At 38.3% G+C, this 20,963-nt stretch overlaps 1 protein-coding gene across 6 annotated transcripts in view; it reads left to right on the forward strand.

Annotated features, from left to right (window-relative positions):
* PJA2 (praja ring finger ubiquitin ligase 2) overlaps positions 1-20,963 on the forward strand; it is a 37,620-nt gene that overhangs the window by 13,620 nt on the left and 3,037 nt on the right. For 4 of the 6 annotated variants that reach the window (XR_004305535.1, XM_015849448.2, XM_015849449.1 and 1 more), the window contains exons 2-8: positions 2,521-2,733; positions 4,175-5,225; positions 6,430-6,612; positions 7,317-7,502; positions 8,975-9,089; positions 18,950-19,064; positions 19,359-19,474. Coding sequence is in view for 5 of the 6 variants with exons in the window: in XM_015849448.2 (XP_015704934.1) it covers positions 2,535-2,733; positions 4,175-5,225; positions 6,430-6,612; positions 7,317-7,502; positions 8,975-9,089; positions 18,950-19,064; positions 19,359-19,474 (1,965 nt within the window). In the remaining variant the exon portion in view is untranslated. Of the gene's footprint in view, positions 1-1,120; positions 1,141-2,520; positions 2,734-4,174; positions 5,226-6,429; positions 6,613-7,316; positions 7,503-8,974; positions 9,090-18,949; positions 19,065-19,358; positions 19,475-20,963 lie in introns of those variants that run through there. The other 2 variants (XM_015849451.2, XM_015849453.2) reach the window with 2 other exon arrangements.

Consider the following 20,963-nt stretch of genomic DNA (forward strand, 5'->3'; position numbering starts at 1 on the left):
AATTGCAGGAATAGCATAGTTAATGATGAATTTACCATTCTAGCTTCTGTTGTTCAGTATGATATGAACAGCTGTGTGCAAATACATGCAATTGAAAAAGAAAAAGATTGCATGTAATCAAACTACACAGGTAAATGAGGATCTTTTCCTGCTCATTTTTTATTTTATTTTTCTACAGAGGTTCCACAGTGCTTGTGGAACTGGGCCATAGTTGTAGAGACACTTCATGTGCTTGGAGAAGAGTGGAAAGGAGAGATAAGTAGGATTATACATTCCAGAGGAGATTCAGAGCTGTAGATCTAATGTTTTAAGTTATAGCAGCATCACTGTAGTAAATGCTTCTTTAGAATTGGCTAAAGATCACAAAAAGTGGAGCTGACAAGATTAGATTAACTCCTTATGTTATACTTAATTCTAACATTGCAGTTCTAAGTAATTGAATTGCAACTATTTGCTTTCCAGTTTTAAGCACTGCAAATATCTTTATTATTGCTGTAAATTCACCTAGGAATAAAACTCAAATACTTCAGACTTTTGTGAGAGACTTGTTGGTGTATGTGATTTTCTTTCATTTACCCCACCCATAACTGTTTTCCCAATTATCAAAATACTCCAAATTGTCAACTATGATGTGTTTCATCAGTGATGGCAGCTATAGTGGTCACCTCCACGTTTCAGATTTTTTGCTAGTGCAGCATGCAGGCTGGTTCACTCCTGATGAAAATGCACAGCTAATGGAGGCGACTATGCTGAAAAATAAGAGTAGCTTGTAGCTGAGACTTTCCTCTGTCAAATAGTGTTATTGTGTTCTTTGTATCTGTTGTTGTTTCCGGGGAAATATATGAGAGGCGTTACTTTTGAAACAGCCTACCTTCGAGTACTGTGTTTAGTTTTGGGCACCTCAGTACGGAAAGGACATTGAAGTGCTGGAGCAGGTCCAGAAAAGGACAACAAGGCTTGTGAAGGGCTTGGAGAATATACCCTATGAAGAGAGGTTGAAGGAACTGGGGCTTCTTAGTCTGGGGAATGGGAGACCTTATTGCTCTTTTTCAATATCTGAAAGGTGCTTACAGTGAGAGCAGGGCTGGTCTCTTCTGACTGGTGACAGGACAAGGGGGAATGGCCTCAAGTTGTGCCAGGGTAAGTTTGGGAAGGATATCAGGAAACACTTCTTTACAGAAAGGGTTGTTAAGCACTGGAATAGGCTCCCCAGGGAGGTGGTTGAGTTTAGTAATACATCCCTGGTGTATTTAAAAACCATTTGGTTGTTGTGCTCAGGAACGTGATTTAGCATTGGGTTGTTAAGAGTTAGCGTAGTATGGTTAGGTCATGGTTGGATTTGATGATCTTTGAGCTCTTTTCCAGCCTGAGTGATTCAATGATTCCACCTATTCTTGGCCCTGGATTTTTTCCTCTTCACTCAGTGCAGCCCAGGCAAGCCATGAGGATGGACACAATAAATTGAAGCTTCTGAGGAATTATATAACTTTTATAAGTATAGTACTACCCTTCAAATACTTGTTTCTTTTCTTACATTTCATTTTTTTGTTCATATTAAGTAGATAGCGCTAATGGTAGCTTCCTGTATGTCAGACCCAGCAAAATGACAACTTCAAAAATGATGCCCATCTAAAAAAGAGCAATAAACACTGCTTAAAGTCTTGGACACAGTAAAATGTTGTTACCTCATTTGATCAGAAACTATGTTAATAGTTGCAGAGCTTATTCTCTTTGCATTTAATGTGTATTTATTACAGTTTAGTGACTTTCAAGAGTGGGAAAGCTAATATGTAACCTCTATGTGTAGTGCAGATTGAAAGTGACATAGAGGGAGATGGGAAAGCCATTGAACATCTGAAATCTGGTCTTACATTTGTATTTGTACAAACCTTTGGACGTGAGCTTTTGTGTTGGATTATTTATAGATGATACTACTACTGCATTAGAAACTCTCTTCATTGCATTTTTGGCAGCTTTCCCACACTGTTTTTCAAATTCCTGTGTAGCTCTTAATCCATGTTTTCTTGGTAAGTGTTATGATTTGTCAACATTGCGTACTACTGCAGCAATAGTGACCAGTATGGCTATAGCTCTATATGGCATGAAGGCTTTTCTGTTACAGTTTTTGTCGGTGTCTTGTGTGAAATGACGCAAGTATGATGTACAGAAATAAGTTGCTTTTGAAGAAGAAAGGAGGTCTTGTGGCATCTGACTTAGTTTCAGTTGTTTTTGTAAGGTCTTTATCACAGACTTGTTAAGGTGAGGGCAAGATTGGCCTTGTTTATAATTAGTGAAGATCAAAATTGTAACTGTTATGTGCTTTCACATATGCACAGAGCACCTGAAGTTCTTAACAGTTGCATGTTTGTGAATTTCAAAGCTTTGTAGACAATAAATGGGAAATTCCTTCCTTTAAGATAAAAAATAAAGTTTCGGAGAAGATTAAAACTGTAGATGTATTGTTGTCTAATAGTCTTCTTCTTGTTTGCTTTTTCCTTGTTTTTTATTTTCTTCCTCTAGAATCTCATGCAACAATGGGTCAAGAAGCTGGCAAACCTGCATGGCCAAAACCAACAGGAGGGTATCGGACTATTACGGGTAGAAGATACGGAAGAAGGCATGCTTATGTCAGTTTCAGACCATCTATGAATAGTCAAGATGGAAGTCAACACCAAGACAATGGAGAATATGAAGGATTAGAATTGAGTGATGTTCAGGAACAGATTTCTTTATGTATGTACATATCTCTGTATATTCTGTTTTACTGCAAACTAGTTTTTAGGGGTTGGGGAGGGAAGGAAGATAGAGATATGTAGATAAGGGAGGAGGGTATCCACACATGTAATACATATGTGTAAGCTACACTTTGGATGATTCCACATAATGAAACTTAAAGGAAACTGAAGTATTCTTAGATTTTGGTTTTGCCTGAAGAAGGTACGAATAAGTTAATGCGTACTAACCAGTTGTGTAATTAGGAGACAGAATCACATTATTTTCTCTTTCTTGAAAGACCTTTGTTGAAAGTCATGTTTGGAAGAAAATTTGTTCTGACCTTCTATCAGAACGAGGCTATGAAATATTGGACAAATCATTGACCAAATAATGTATCTTTGATGTCAGTGTAGTTACAGTGTAAATTATTTTAAGCTTGTATAAGATCTTAAAAGTTGTCTTCTGTTGGTACAACTTGAACAATTTCCCATTTTGTTTTTTTTTTCTTCAGTGATTAGTGAACTGCTAATCCTTCTTTTTTATTTCTTTAAACCTTGGAAAACCTATTTTATGATTTCCTAAATCTGCCTGTGTTTAAAATGTGTTTAACTGTCTGTGTCTTGTTTTGTTTTTGTTTTCTTTTTCCTCTTCTAATGAAGTTTCTATGTTCCTTAATACCAACTGAAAATTTGTGAGTACTTGCATCAAGTTATGCAAGCTATTTGTGTGTTCGGAAATAGCATGGAACTTACAGACAACTCAAACTAAGCATTAATTTTGTGGTAGTGCCAGAATGTATATTTTTACCTTCTTTAACTCTTGCTGAGTTCAGTATTTATTGTATCTTTATGCAAGAGGTGTCTAATATAACAAAGTGGAATCCATGGTTATGGTGACTACAAGCTGTAAATTCTATGTTCATTCCTGCTATTATTTTCTCCTTATGTAGAGTAGCATTCACAGCTGCATGTACAAAATATATTGTTGTTAGTACATAATTTATGATAGCAATAAGTGGCTTTATTTGAGTATGGCAGGAGGCACAATTCAGCTAGTTAACAAACAAGTAGTCCAATTTTAACATATGGGAAGATATGTTGCAGCTTTTTAAAGCTTCTACTGTATTTCTGGTTTTCTTTTCTCATCATAAAATCTTCTTTTAATTGAACAAAGTAAAGGTACTACTTATGAACTTGCTTCTTCTTTAGTACTTGGTTTGTGCTGTCAAAGGCAGAGGTGAACCTGAATCTTCTAAATTTATTTCTTTAACCTTATTTACATTCTCATTTCTGTGAATTGTACTAATTAAGAACGACTATATCTCTGTTAAATGTTTATCCATAACAAATTGCATTATATTTGCAATGAACTACTCTTTTTTTCATGAGCAGGTTTTGTAAATGAGATTACCCATTGTTTTAAATTATTCAATTGTATTTTCTTACCATTTTCTATGAAGGTTCTGGACCATTGGTTCAAGTTACTCCCGGTTTATTGGATGAGCCTCTGTTAGAAAATGATGGAACTGGGAAACCCATTTGCCGAGCTGTGTTCAGGAAAACTTCTGAGGCAATCCCTTCACCATTTTCTTACAGTGTAGAAGGCAGCCAGATTTCAGGGGACATTATAAGCCCTGACAAAAATTCTGAGGACCTTGCAAAATATGCTTCTGGAGAGTGTGATGATTTGAATGGTTGCAATGGAATTGCTTTTGTAAACATAGACTCTTATGAGCCAGATAGCAGTGATGGAGAAGATGATGATGGTCAAGACCAACTTTGCTTGGTGAGAGAAGAAGCAGGCGTACTTCAGGAAACACTAGATAACCTAGTATCTGAATTAGAAAAGGATGTAGAATCTCTTACGCATTTACGGTCTCAATTAACTACTCTCAATGACAGAGTCTCTAGAGAATGTTGTAAAGAAATAGAACCAGTGCCCTTAACAAGACATCTTAGTACAGACTCAGACTTTATGCATCCAAACAATGGGACGTATAAAAAATCTGCTGAAGATCAAGCCATACTGAAAAGTAACCAGAGTGGTGCCAGCTGTGAAACGCAAATGGTAAACACAGTGAATATTGAAAACAGGACCTGTGTAGCAACCTGTAATGAATTAAGTATCAATGGTGGGGAGACTGAACAAGGAGATTCACCTGAACTAATAGTGAGACCTAAAGTAAGAAAACTAAACTCCACAAACCATTTGGACAGAGAGAAGCTTTCAAGTAATAATGAAGAAGAAAGAAGTTCTAGGAAGGAAGGTGAAATTGATGAAATCAAGCAAGGCTGTGCTGAGTTTTCCTTCAAAAATGATGCAGAAAAATTGAGCTCCAGTATGTTATTTGATTCCAAATGGTACAGTGGTCCTCAAAGCAGCACAAAAGTAGACCTAAGGAGAAATAGGTCAGCACAAGAACAAAAAGATATGCTAGATGATAGTAGTTTCTGGGATGCGTTTGAAGACTGCAGCAGACACTTATCAGTGTCCCACAGAGATGAGGACAGGTAAAGTTCCGTTTTTTTATCTGTATCAGGTTGAATTGGATGTGTAAGTAATGTACAAATCCACGTAATTAGTTAGCACGTGGAACATGGTAGCTCAGTTTTGGAACATGATCGTACAGCAGTGCAGTGCTGAAATACACTACCCACCACCTCACCGTGCTCTTGTCCATTGTTTCATCTCCATAAATGTTCAGCAAGCATTGATGAATGACAATGAGTGCCATTTTTCTATGCGTGGAGAAATTCACTGACAGTTCCTCACTTTATATGCACTCCCATGTCAGACACTATTTTGTCAGGCCACCCCTCTGCTGCCATCTGTCGCACAACAACAAAATACAGTGTGATATTGCTGGGAGGGTTTAACCTCCTACTGACATACCACCACCATTAGCCTCTGCTGTCACGGACCAGCATAATAAAATAGGAGGCAATACTTTCAGAACAGCACTCCTATTACTGTACTCCGTAAATAAAACTACTGTAATCTTGATGATCATTACTGGATTGTGAAATAGGGAACACTGAAGGAATAGTTCCAAGGCTCTGGGTTAGTCTTACAATATACTTGTCTAACTTTATCCTAAAGAGTTGTGAGGTGGGAAAGTGGTAGAGTGTTAAACATTAGTTGGTACAACGTAGGAGGAATTGTTTTTTTGAAAAAAACCTTGTCTGTCATCTATTAAAGCCGGTGGCTTAAATGATTTTCAGTAATCTACCAATTGTAACTTTGTACAGTTTAAAAAAGAGAGCAGAGGAGGGACTGTTGTGAATGGCTTAGAGATTGCCAGAACCTCTACCTAATGTTTTGTATGACTAAGATGTGAGGCTAATGTTTCTGCTCACTTGCTAAGCAAACATTGGTTTTCTATGTATCAAGATGCTGTTAGGAGAAGGTGCGTTGAGGGCTGTGGGCTTTTATTTCTGAGATTTTGTATGTGCTCTGTGAATGTATAGAGAAGAAGGAAATACTATCTCTAAGTAGGGCAGACAGTTTTTTTTTCTTTTAAGAGAAAGATTTGAATGAACCCTACACATATATCTATAATATATGTATAGGTAGCACAAAATTGTCCCTAAAAGCTTTTCTGTGCTGGTAAGAAATCTTCATACAAAAAGCAGGAAGATGCAGAATGTTTGTATGCATATTTTCTTTCTCATAAAGTGGTGTTTAAATCCACATCCTGCCTTGTTTACATTACAGCTCAGAGTGTAGTGATGGAGAATGGCCCACAGCTGGGCCTATCTATTTTGCTGCTGCAGAAAAAGACCAGTCCTCAAGTGATGAGAGCTGGGAGACTGTCCCAGGCAAGGAGGAACATGAAGCAGAAGTGCTAAGCAGCAGCAGTGGTATAGAAGTGAATGTAGACCCTTGTTTCCACGGAGGGTATGTCTTTATTTTCATTGTGTAATTTCTTCCTGTAAATTCTGACAGCATTATCACAGTAGCTGCATGATACTACACAGAATAAAATAAATACTAAAAATAGTTACTGTCTTAGAAATAATTGTTTATGGACAACTACATGATTAATTTCATGTACACATTTAAAATACGGAAAAATGATGTGTCATACAAACAGTGCTGGCTATTTTCTGAAAGGTATAGAAATAATAAGAGGGCATTGACACTAATAATAAGAGATTAGCATCAATAGGGATAACAGGCAGGGTGTACTGACTCAAAAAAGGCAGATTAGGCAAGCTAATTACATAGCGCATGTCTCTTTACATGCCTCTTCTGATACTGCATAGTACTCCTTGCAAATCTGTTGTTTGACATTGCTTTTCATATTTCAGTGAATGAAACAGCTGCTCTTTATTTCTTCTTATTTTCTCTAAGTGATTAAAGTGAACTTGAAACGTTTGCTTGATGAGAATTTACTGTTTTACTTTTTTTTAACAAAAGTCTTTTTCTTGCAAAAGTTAAATTTCTAGTCCAGGACTCTAGGAAAGACATGGGTACAGCCCTTGATATAGTATTTGTATCCTCTCACTTGCAAATGCTTAGAAGCTGTGCTAGCTTCCTAGATTTGCCCATTTGTTTATTTACTTGAAGGGAACAAATGTTTTTCTTCTATTAATTTGAAGGGTGCAAACGTTTTTGGAGGAAGGAGAAATTCCTTGGTTACAGTATCATGAAGAAATAGAAAGTAGCAGTGATGAGGAAGATGATCCGTCTAGTGACTTTGTGCATCCTGGATTCTTTATGTTGGACGGCAACAACAACCTTGAGGATGACTCCAGTATGAGTGAGGACCTGGATGTGGAGTGGAGGTGTGTATGTCTCTGATGGTTTCCTGTGTTCATTTTAGAGTTTTTGTGACTGGTTACTTTTATAACGTAAGATGCCTAAACACAGGTATCAGTAGGTACATGCAGACTGATAATCTGAGTTCTGTGCTTTAAGGCACAGCAAGTTAGGGGTTTCCTTTTATTCTAGAAGGCAGATGTACATCTGTTAAATGAGGCTGTGTTCTGAGAACACTCTAGGGCACATTTGAGAGATGTGTTTAATTTTTCAGTTGATTTTCAAGACAGTAAATATAGCTGGAGTACTATAAACAAAAAAGGCAGTATGAATGTAGTCAACCTTGAAGTCAGTACAACTTTTTAATTCTTTCTTTGCTGCTGGAGTTAGACGTTGTAACACGTACCTTATTTCTCTTAGAAATGCTATGTGGTTACCTAATGTTATTGTACTTTTGAATACTTCACTTGTATTTTTTTTTTTGTCCTTAGATTGCTGAACAATAGTGTGATGTATTTATCAGAAAAGCCTTGCAAATGGCAGGAAGAAAGTTATTAGAGCCACTTGCACAACATAATCCTAGAGTAACATATTGTGTTTGTTTTAAATTGCAAGTAAGCTAGACTGAATGCTTCTCAGTGAAACTCTTTAAGCTTTTTCTCTTATTACTAGTAGTATTAAAAATGTGCCACATAGATGTGCGTTCATAAAGAGACAGTGTGTTCAGTAGGGACCTACATGTGGAAGTCCAAGTTGAAATAAAGTATATTGTGTTACAGGAATGGACAAGCAAGTAGTTACTGCAGCAAGCTAACAAGGAAATTGTGGTGTATGGATATAAACTGATTTTTCAGTTTTGGAGATCAGCTTTGTCAAGCTACTTAACTAACCAGAATAGAAAGAAGAATGTTTCTCTAATAGTATGTTCTTTCTGTTCATATGTAGAGCGTAACAGTTTTGCTGATGCCATTTTAAAATTTGACCCCTAATTGTTAAGTTGTGAAACATTGACTTATGATGGAAATACAACTGGATGATTTTAAAAAGATCCCAATAGAATACACATGGGATTTATTTGCTGAACTGTCTGACCATTTACTTTGAAGTGGTCTACAATGAAAGCTCATTTCAGAATCTTCTGACACCTGTATCACTAACTAGGCATAGGTGTTAGTAGTGTGTTCTGGCAGAGCCCAGCAGGAGCCTGGGAAGAGAGGAAGTTTGTCTTACCATCTAATTCTGTTAATATTAAATTGAATTAACATTCTCCAAGTTGAGTCAATTTTGTCTGTGGAAAGTAACTGGCGTTTGATCTCCCTGTCTTCGTCTCAGCCCGGGAGCATTTGCTTCCCTCTGCCCAATGAAGCAGGGAGGGAATGACAGGGTGGTCATCCTGAGGCCATCAGATGTCAGGGCTGCTACAGCAACTGCCTAGTGAGAGTATTATTAATGTGAAACAACTGAATGTATGTCTGCATTTCAAAATCATGTTTTTCAGGTTGCTGGATGAGCTTGGTGACGGACTAGGAGTTGCTCAAGTCATTTCATACGTGGATCCTCAGTTTTTCACATATATGGCACTAGAGGAGCGCTTAGCACTAGCTATGGAGGTAGCAGTTGATTTTCGTATGAATTAAAATCAAAGTACACTGTGTTATTTTAATATACAAATATTCAGATCACTTAGTTTTACTCTTTTTTTCAACTCAGAGAGTACTCTTTTATTTGTTAATATTAGATATGAAAATGTTTCATTAGGAAATATTTTACCTATATTGGAAAAATATACGAGAATGGTACAGATGTTTTAACCATGATGGTGTTATACCCATAGTGCTGTGACAAGAGCTTTTCTTAGTCAACTTATGAGTGAAGATTCAACAAGGACTAGGAAAAAAAAAATCCTTTCTTGGTCTGTCTTGAACTTTTAGATTAGCAAGTTTGAAAAATAAATGTTAAAATTCTTCTAAATGGCATAGAGCAAGAAGTCACTGATCAGTGCTGGTTTTTGAACTAGCTTTAGAATATGTATTTATTTTGTCTTAAAGGAAAATTGAGAATATTGGCATTTCTGCAGCTATAAACACATCGCTTAAATGTTGCCAAATTTTGTACTTGTACATACCTAAAGAAAATTCATGCCTAGATCTGTGTATGTAGATTATCTTTTTTTTTTTTTTTTTTTTTTTTTTTTTAATGAGTACTGGTAAATGGTAAAAGTCTCTTATTTGTATTCCTCAGAACTAGACTTCCTTGGATTTGTTCATCTTGACTACATGGTGGATAAACCACCATGGTTATGATCATTGGGTGCTTGGTTTTTTGTTTGTTTTAGTTACATGATGTTGGTCACTGTCAGAATGAATACAGAGCTAACTAGCTGAACTTCTGTTTCATGCAACGTGACAACTTCTGCTCTGCCAGAAGTCTTCTCTGCAGAATATTCTCTCCCAAAAACAAGAGTTAAATGATGTGTAGACATATAATATTGTGTTGAAACAATTAATTTGAACGTTTTGTGTGTGAAATTTAGGAGATAGCAATAAGGAGCTTGACAACCTAGCTCTTAGTTAAGAGGGGTGAACAGGGCAAACTGTGTTATTGTATGCTTGCAGGCACAGTACTGACAACATATGAAAATGCTTCTTAAAGCTGACAGTCAGTGGAACAATCATACAGCTTTTTATTCCTACAGATAGTGATAAAATCAATAATTTTGTGAATGAGCATACTGGTGGTTTTCCAAGGAGGTCAAAAGGCTGTACCTGAAGTCAGTAATCTTACTTGGTTAGATTACTAGTGTGCATCACTTAAACCATAAGGGAGGTCCAAATTTTTTTTGTAGATAGAGTATCACAGGGTTTTCTCCAGTTTTGGAGGAACTTGTTAGTTCAACTTAGCTGGAGATGCATCAAAACTGCTGCTTGCTATGTAGGAGGTTCTTTGATATCTTTATTCTAAAAGCAATATCGTAAAGCTGTATAGGGAAAAATCTATGCCTCTTCAGTACCTGCCAGTTCTCACTACATCAAACAAGACAGAGCTGCAGAAGCAAGTTGACCTCCTCCTTTGCAGTGAAGAAATAGGAATTATGTGGAGAGGGAAGACAAATTCCATCCATTTTTATCTATGTATTAATCCGCTAAGAGGAGATTTGAGGTTATTACAGATCTTAAGATTTTTTTTATTATTATTTATTTATTTTTTCCCTTCACTTCTACACAAGAGCATTGTTGATTTCTGTCAGAAGAAATGTGTAAAAGTCATTCAAGCTGGCCTGTAAATGCAGTCCTAGGTGACTGTATACATGGCTGATAGAGAAGCTGCTGTAATTATGTTAGTGTCATCAGGAACTGAGCATCACTGAACTTGCTTGGCAAGCAGGAAGACAAGTACAAAGGTAATTAATTATTCTCTGGAACCTGTGGTACAGGTCACTGTAGGTGATGGATGAGAGGAAGTGCCATTCTCTTAAATAGTAATACTGCTTGAAATTAGCATTTGGATACCTGAAACTTTATGGTGGACACGGAAGTCTGGCATAGTTGGAATAGTAATAAGTAGCTGCTCCAAAAGAATTTTCAAGTCTTTGAGAGTTTACAGGGGAATACATTAGTGTCATTGTATTGATACTTCTTAAGTTTGTAGTTGAGTTAATGTTCTCAATTCCTACCATTCAGGAACAAACTGATAGTATCTGGATGTTTATTTCTGTATTGTTGACACAAAATGAGTACCCTGTAAAAAATTCTTAAGTATCTATGCTGCCTGAAATAGCAAGATGTTTTACAACAGCTGATGAATCCATTTGCTTTCTTCCCTTCCAAGTACTGCAGTACAGAGTATAATTTTAGTTCATATTTGTCACCATTCTTCCTGCTTTGATAATTTAACTTAGGAACTAACTTTTAAGGGTAATACTTTCACATTGTTAATTTGATTAAATGGAATTAAATAATATGGGCGTTCTGAAGCTTTTAATGTTAGCCGGGGAGGGAGAGGAAAAAATCCTTTTTTTTCTTTAAACCGGAGACTGCAAGGTATTGCTACTTTGACCTTCATAGATTAGATTATAGTCTGGGCAGTCTGCCAAACTCTGGACACTGCACTGAGTGTTATTTTTTCTTTATGTTTTTTTCCCCCTCCTTTTTAGCAGCCACTAGCTATGAATCTGCACTTTATTGTAGGAAGCACTGTATGAGGGATTAAAAAGCTATTATGTTCTTGGGAACTTACTGGCCCATTAATAATGTCATGATTTCTAATTGTGGAATTGTGTTCATATATAACCAGATAAGGGCACTGATGGAGACACATGCCTGGTACTTATATGCAGTGTTGAATAATTTGAATTTTGACACTTATATCCCAGATGGAATAGCTAATTTTATAGAATTACATCCCAGATGGAAGAGCCAGTTTTACAAACAATGCGATGTTTGATCCAATTTCCAGGCTTTCTTCTCAGTTTGTAACATGTTTTTTGAATGCCGAGCTAGTGTTCGTACTTGTGCTTGTTATCAATCTCCCTGAATGTACTCTTCTCCATTTATGTTATGTGGAAGAAGTCTCCTCCAAAACCAGAGAATGCTGACTGGCAGGGAATATGGAGAGGTTTAGGAAAAATCTTAGAAGTGTGGGGGCCCGCAATGTCATGGGATTTAACTCTTGAACACCTGTGGGATCCCGAGAAACTAAGCCAGTATTTGAGTCAGGGATGGCGCAGCCTAGATAGATCTAAGGGGGTATGACTTATTTGGGGCTTGGCTTGTGCTTACCGTGCTCTATATAATTCTATTCTGGAGAGGGAGAGTTTCCAAGCTAAGGCTCAAGCCAAAGGGGGAATTCCAAAGTCAAATCTGATCAGTTACAGGAGACACCAGTAACAATGTCAGTTGCCCCTTTGGAAGGCAAGAAATGGAAGCAGGTGTCCTTGTGACTAGAATTAAAAAATAAAAAGGAGAGGAGAAAACAGAGGAAGATCCAGGTGAGGGGCCCTCCTCAGCACTGAGAAAGGCAAAAGGAAAAACTAAAAGTGTCATGAAGAAGAGAGTGATGAGGAGGAAATCTCTGTTACTGTTTGTCGATCCCTGAAGATGACTGAAATCGAAGGCGTAAGAAAGGAGTTCACATGGTGCCTAAATGAATCTCTTGTTACCAGGTTGCTTTGCTTTTGGGACATTGGGGCCAGTAGCTTGTCTGTAAATGGTAACGAAGCTCGCTAGCTAGGAGGTGTTGTTGGAGACTCATCTATTGACAGAGGGATTAGTACATGTTTGTATGGAGCTGCTGCCATCTGGGAACAAGAGTTTCGTAGCTGTGAAGGAAAGGCATCCCTTCAAAGACAGTCTGAAGCCTGTGATGAAAAAGTGAGATACAATTGAAAAAGGTATTAAGTATTTGAGGGAAATAACTGTAATGGAAATGTTGTATGACCCCAGTTTTTTCCCTGACGATCCATGCCAAAACTATAATACTGAGAGAGTAAGGATGACACCTGATATAATATGGCAGAAACTCATCAAAACAGCACCAGAAAGGTATGCCGTTACACTAGCAGCAATGTTTCAAAGGTACGAGGAACAACAGAGAAGACCCCTAGTTTTTGAACTGGTTCTTACACTGCAAAACTATGAACAACAGTTACCTCCAACTCACTTCTCCATTTCAGCCATCTCAGAAGTAACAGAAGGAATGGATGAAGTGCAAGAGCAATAGTCTCTATTGATTAATCATGTGAACCCATAGTAGTATCAGAAAAACTTGATGAAGATCAGGATAATCAAAGGAGTCTAATGAAGGAACTGATCAAACTAATCAAAATCCAATTAACTAAAGGTGATGGACCCTTCTCCTCACCTGTATCATCAAAAATCTCAGCTACTAAAAGCAAACGCTTTCCAGCTCAAGCAAGGAACAATAGTAAGACTACATCATGTGTTGCCTTGTGGCGTTACCTACATGACCATGGAGAAGACATGAGGAAGTGGCATGACTAAATGGGTGAGAGAATTACACAACAGATCAATCATCAGTACAGTTGCTCCAGTTGCCACAGGTAATGAGTAGAGGGGCCTTGCCCTCAACTGAGGGGGGAAAGGGATTTATTGGATTGTGTGGATTTGATTGCCTGGCACATCAGAGCCACAGAAGTGTAAGGCACTGGTGAATGCCGTGCACTCTGATGCCCTCAAGATATGAAGGGATAGAATCAGTCCATATTTCTGATGTAACTGGGGGCTCTCAGGAACTGACTGTGTTGGAGGCCAAAATAAGCCTCTCTGGTAAAACTGGCAAAATCATCCTGTTGTGACTTGCCCAGGGGTTCCATGCATACTTGGTATCAGTTACCCCAGAAGGGGGCATTTCAGGGATCCTAAGCGGTACTGATGGGCCTTTGGAATAGCTGCTGTAGATACAGACAACGTTAAGCAGCTGTCTGTTTTGCCTGGCCTGTCAGAAGATCCATCTGTTGCAGGGTTGCTACAAGTAAAAGAGCAGTAGGTATCAATTTCCACAGAAACGGTGCACAGACGGCAGTAGTGCACCAACAGGGATTCCTTGCTCTCCATTCATGAGTTGATTTGTCAACTAGAGAGTCAGGGAGTGATCAGCAAAACTCACTTACCTTTTAACAGCCCCACATGGCCAGTGAGTAAAGGCTGACAGCAGACTACCATGGCCTGAATGAGGTCACACCCCCACTTAGTGCTGCTATGCCAAATATGTTAGATATGTTAGAACTTCAGTATGAACTGAAGTCAAAAGCAGCCAAATGGTGTGCAACCACTGACATTGCTAGTGCCTTCTTTTCCATTCCTTTGGCCACAGACTGTGGGCCACTGTTTGCCTTCACCCGGAGAGGCATTCAGTATACCTGGAACTGTTAACCACAGGGGTGGAAACCGCAGCCCAACCATTTGCCATGGAACAGGGCAGTGCTTCTGAGCACCTGTAATACATTGATGATATTGCTGTGTGGGCCAATACAGCAGAGGAAGTTTTTGGGAAAGGAGAGGAAATAATCCAAATTCTTCTGCAAGCTGGTTTTGCTATTAAGCAAAGCAAAGTGAAAGGACCTGCCCAGGAGATTCAGTTCCTAGGTATAAAGTGGCAAGATGGGCATTGTCACATCCTGGTGGATGTGATCAACAGTATCACTGCCATGTCTCTACCCACTAGCAAGAGAGAGACAAAATCTTTTCTGGGCATAGTAGGCTTTTGGAAAATATATGCTTCAAACTACAGCCTCACTGTAAGCCCCCTTTATCAGGTGATGCAGAAGAAGAATGATTTTACGTGGAGTCCTGAACAGCAGCAGGCTTTTGAACAGATTAAACAGGAGGTAGCCCATGCCGTGGCCTTGGGGCCAGTACAGACGGGACAGGATGTAAAGAACATCCTCTATACTGCTGCAGGGGAGAAAGGTCCCAGCTGGAGTTCATGACAAAGAGCCTCAAAAGAGACCCGAGGCTGACCCCTGGGATTCTGGAGTTGAGTGTACAAGGAGTCTGAAGAGTACTGCACTCCAACTGAGAAGGAGATCTTAATCACGTATGAGGGGGTTCGGGCTGCTTCTGAAGTAGTCAATACTGAAACACAGCTCCTTCTGGCACCTCGACTGCCAGTGCTGAACTGGATGTTCAAAGGAGAGGTTCCCTCCACCCATCATGCTACTGATGCCACTTGGAGTAAGTAGATTGCGCTGATTACAGAACAAGCACAGATGGGGAACCCCAGCCATCCAGGAATGTTAGAGGTGACCTTGGACTGGTCTGAAGGTAAAAAGTTTGGAACATCACCAACAGAAGACGTATCGTGAGCTGAAAAGGTCCCACCACACAATGAACTACCAGAAAATGAAAAGAAATATGCCCTGTTGACAGATGGATCATTCTGTATTGTGGGGAAGAATCCCAGGTGGATAGCTGCTACATGGAGCTACACATGATAAGTTGCAGAGGCCACTGAAGGAAAAGGAGAATCAAGCCAATTTGCAGAGTTAAAAGCTGTCCAACTGGCCTTAGATGCTGCTGAATGGGAGGGGTGGCCAATGCTTTATCTTTACACTAACTCGTGGATGGTGGCAAATGCCTTATGGAGGTGGGGACAGCAGTGGGAACAAAATAACTGGCAATGGAGGGGTAAACCTATTTGGGCTGCTGAACTGTGGGGAAACATTGCTGCCCAAATAATGAAGATGGTTGTATAGTTGTGCCATGTAGATGCTCATGTGCCTGAAAGCAAGGCTACTGAAGAACATCAAAATAACCATCAGGCAGACTGAGCTGCCAGAATTGAGGTGGCTCAGATAGACTTGGACTGGCAGAACAAGGGTGAATTATTTCTATCTCAATGGGCCCATGAGACCTTGGGCCATCAAGGAAGGGATGCAATGGGCTAGAGATCAAAGGGTGGACTTAACTATGGATGCTGTTGTACAGGTTATTTATAACTATGAAATGTGTGCCATAATTAAACAAGCCAAGAAGTTGAAGCCTTTCTGGGGGAAAGGGTGATGGTGAAAGTATAAATATGGGGAGGTGTGGCAGATTGATTATATCACCTTGCTACAGTCTTGCAGTGATAAGTGTTATGTACTTACTGTGATGGAGGCAACCTCTGGGTGGCTTGAAACATTTGCAGTACCCCATGCCACTGCCCAGAATACCATGTTGGGTCTCAAGAAACAATTCCTGTGGCGATGTGGCACTCCAGAAAGAAATGAATCAGGTAATGGGACTCATTTCAGAAAGTCTCTTGTAAATACTTGGGCCAAAGATCATGGCATTGAGTGGATTTATTATATCCCCTATCATGCACCAGCTTCTGGTAAAATTGAATGATACAACGGGTTGTTAAAAATCATGTTGAAAGCAATGGGTGGAGGAACATTCAAGCACTGTGAGAAGCATCTGGCAGAAGATGGTTAGTCAGTACTAGAGGATCTATTGAGCGTGCACTGGGTGCACTTGGTGGGTGATGCAGAAAGATGGGGATGTTCAATGTAAGGGAAATTGCTGTTGGGGGAGTGCAGTCAGTAATTCTGTGTGTATATATATGTATGTAGAGATGTGTAATGCATTTTAATTATTGTTTGTTGGTATATATGTATATATATATTAAGCATGACGTAGAATAAGGGGTGGAATGTCACGGTTTTGTAATTTTGGTATTGGTATTCCACACCATAACATCATGTAAAGCATGGGTAATTAAAGAGTTAATACTCCAGTTCTGTGGATTGACACAGAATCTCTTGCTGGCTGGCAGTGGGTGTGGGTGTGCCTTCAAGCTGTGCGCTTTCATTCGAGTAGACCTTTTGGTTTCGGAAACTATTATTTTATTTGATTTATTAACCTCAGTTTCAATTAGATTGTATTATACTGGGTTATCTTGCATTCCAGTATCATAGTTAGTAAAGTAAGTTGTTGCCACAGCTCTTTTTTCTCTGAGCTCAGCTCCCATCTTCCAATCCCTTTTCCTTTACCATTTTTGGAAGCCAGGTGGCCCAATGGCCTGCTGACCCTCTGTCACAGGCATGGATTGATCTAGATAACTGTGTGACATAGTCATGTATTGTAGATGTACTTAGGTCTCTCCAAAAGTAATGCCAGTTTTTCCTCATGGGGAAATTCAGTGGAACACTGAAATGGAAATGGGAAAAAAACCCATTAGTGGGTTTTTTTTAATTGTCATTTGTCACTTGCTTGTGCTTGGTTTATTTCAGTAGCAGTGTAGAACAAGTCAGGAGTCTACTGATTGTTACTAACTTCATTTATGTATATTTCCAGTGCTGATTCACAGATGTGAGAAGCTCACATCCTTGTAGCTTATTCCACTTTTGTCTTTGGCAGTATTCAGCATATAGTTTGTGGAGCATGGAGTGGTAAGCAATCATTTTTAATAGGAGGAAGAAAATCAGAATTACCTGTGAAGCCTTGAAAGCAAAGTTACACAAGTTACAGAATGGAACTCCCTCCAGTCTGCTTTGTTTTTGAAGATGTAGTTTAAGCATCGGAGTCACTGTTAGGCTTATTGTCTGTAATATTTCTTTCATGTAGCTTTCAAAAAGCAAATAAGGCCTCTGTAAATTATTTTCTGTTTTGTAGTGCTAATTTTGAATATAGGCACAGAGACTTGACGTAAGCAATATTGCATCTGCCTTGGATCTCATTTAGCTGTCCCAGCTGTAGTAGTTAATCTAATCAACAACAGTGCTTTTATCTACAAAATGTTCTCAGATCACCACAGCTGCAGCAAAATACCTTTAGAAATAATAAAGTTAACCTAATGTTAGGTAGGAAGTATTGTCCGTTGTAGCAGAATTGAATAATTTTAAGTTGTTAGATCTGAGGAATTTGGGGAATGTAGTTGTTTTACAACAAGTGGTGGCAGCTCTGAATATTTGTCTGAGAGCTCAAGCTGGTTTTATGCTACTGCAAGCATTTGACTGTAGGTGTAAAGCTATTAGGTGGAATGGCTATCCAAGCTATCTTGCCATTGTGGTAAAGGCAGACACATTTACAATTTGTGACTGATGACTTTAGAGATCCAGAGGAAGGGCTGCTGATGGTGTCTGCATGTCATCCAGTGTTTCTCTAATTTGTTGCTTTTTTTGTTGTTGTTGTTACTAGGTAAATGATGTAAATGATAGATGTTATAAAAATGTCAATTTCTCTTAAAATTCTTAGCAGAAAATTTGATATTTCATCCTGATTAGAAGAGTAAGTATTGTATTTGAAGGCTGTGGATGCTTAATTCATGGTATCACCTCAGTGCTTATGTGTTCGTGGCTATTCGGTTTGTTGTGTTGTAATGTTGAACAAGGTACATTTTGTGCATTTCTTGGAATTTGGACTGGCTATATTTGATTTTTTTGGAATGTTTTTCAGTAGAAAGAAAATATTGCAGTGTGGCTGAATAAATGATGTAAATGAACATCAAATCTGCCTGCTTTGGCATTGGTGTCATAATGGCTTTATGTGGTGAAAATTGTACTTTTGTTTCAAATGGGATGATCTGCACTTTGAAGTAATCTAAAGTTGTTATACAGATAAGAAACATCTATGAGGATCCTGCTTTTTCCTGAAAACATACTTTGATATTGTATCCTAGGTACTTAATTTTTATTTCTCACTTGAGTAATACTAGGTTTTTAAGCCAAAAAGTGTGTTAATGGGGCTTTTGTTTTAAGGCAGTTTTATATTGGCAAGGTTTGTAGTATTTTTGACTTGCTCTCTTTTTTACAACATGAGCAAACATTCATTAGAGAATAAGTTGTGCATCTGCTTATATGTTGAGAAAGACTTGAAAACAATCCAATACTGTCTTGACCTTCAGCTTTTGCTTTTTCATTACAAAAATAAAAATGATGTAATGGTTGGTCTGACAGGGTTCCTTGCATATTTGTTTTTATTTGAAATGTAGTATTAGTGAGTAAGTGAACTTGATCTCTGCTCACCTTTTTCAGAATGCTCTGGCACATTTGGAGTCTCTTGCAGTTGATGTTGAACAGGCCCATCCACCAGCTTCTAAAGAAAGCATAGATTGTCTACCCCAGATTATCGTCACAGACGACTATGATGGTATGGAAAAAATAATTAAGAATTAATTTGTGCTATGTTTACATGAACAAATTCAGTTTTTTATAATAGTGTAGATACAGCCTTGTTAGCTCTACAGTATGTTTAAATACCACACAAGAACCTCTGCATTTTGAACTGAACTGAATATAACTTATGTAACTTCTGGAAAATGAGTCTTTACAGGTGTGATTGTATTTCATAATCATTAGTGATACTATTGGTATATCAGTTTTCTACATCTAAGATTAACTGACACTAAAAGGTACTAATGCTTTTTCTGCTTCATGTCTGTAGGTCAAGAACAGTGCTGCACTATATGTTGCAGTGAATACGTGAAAGATGAAGTCATAACAGAGCTACCCTGCCATCATTTGTTTCACAAACCTTGTGTCACTCTTTGGTTACAGAAGGTAAGTGCAACTGTATGCTTTTTTGGCTGTTTTCTTGGGTGGGTTTTTTTTGGTTTTTTTTTTTTTTTTAGTGTTTGCATTCTTACAGGAAGAACAGTTTCAAACTTATGAAAATGTGGAAAGATCTTCTATAAATAATTGGTTATTATTTTAATGCATTGTGGAAACAAATTCTAAATTGTTATGATTTTATTATTTTTGGCTATCGCTGTTCCACATCATCATATCACGTAATGCGTTGGGTGTTAAAGTGTTAATACTCCAGTTCTGGATACCTGTCCAGAAGAGAACAACTACATACCCTAGGGGGCTTTGCAGTCAGAGAGGAGCAAGGTCTCCTGATGTTCCTTTTTCCTTCATCTCTTCTATTACGCATCCCAAGTGCACACATCACCTCAGCACTATTGTAAGGCCAACAGCTTTCAGATACTCTCACATTATATTTTATTTATTAGATGCAATTCTAATTACATTGTATTGTAGTGTGTTTTCTTGCATTCTGATACCATATTTAGTAAATTAGTGTGTTTCTCCTTAGATTGTTGCTGCTGTTTCTACTTGTTTTGGGGTCCCCTGTTACCCTTTTCCAGAGGTGTGGATTTTGCGAAATCCCTCTGCCCCACTAGTCACAGAACCGGGCTGAACCGCCCATAAACGGTCCATATAAGTCAAGCGAGCGTAGTTTATATCCATAATCACCTGAAGTGCAATGACTTGGTATTTATTGTTAGATATGCATATGTAAATATACATGGGTAAATAAACTGAATAGTTGAGCATTTATTTGTGTAAGGATTTATCAGAGTTTTAGATTAGATTGTATTGATGTCATTCTTGGATAAGGAATTTTGTGTAGAAAAACATCATTTGTTTTGGTTAAGAATGAAAAGAACAAGTAACTTACACTTCAGCAGGGGAAGAGAAGGTTTTTTTTTTTTTTTTACTGTACCTTCCACATGAAGTGAAGTTAATGCCTTTGTTTTCTCTGAGGACAACCAAGTATCTTATCTGTTTTGCTGGAATGTGTCAGGCCCTATTGCGGTGATAAGATTCACAGAAGAAATACACATCTGCAAGAATACATGTAGATTGATTTGCAGCACCTTCCTTTGATAAATGTTGTATTAGGTTTCATTTTTCTTAGTAACCTTTTCCTCCCTTGGATCCAATCCTGGCTCATACTGAGGTGACACTAAAAGAGCTCTAATTGATTAATTAGTATCTCTGTAAATACATTTGTGAACAATGCGAACTTGGACTTGATGATTTTCAAGTAGTTTTTAGAAGTAGTGCTGCGCCTATGATGCAGTGTATCCCTTCCTTAAGTACTGTAGGAGTGTGATTAATGGATTCAGACCAGGGAGTTAAGATCACCTCTAGAATGAGTGCTCGGTTGTTTTACATTATTTTTGTATCCTAACGCTCTTAGTTTTAATGTTAACATCTTTGTATATTGTCTTACCTTTTTCTACTACCAGTAGTAAACTGC

Source organism: Coturnix japonica, chromosome Z (assembly GCF_001577835.2).
Source record: "Coturnix japonica isolate 7356 chromosome Z, Coturnix japonica 2.1, whole genome shotgun sequence".
Lineage (NCBI taxonomy): Eukaryota > Metazoa > Chordata > Aves > Galliformes > Phasianidae > Coturnix > Coturnix japonica.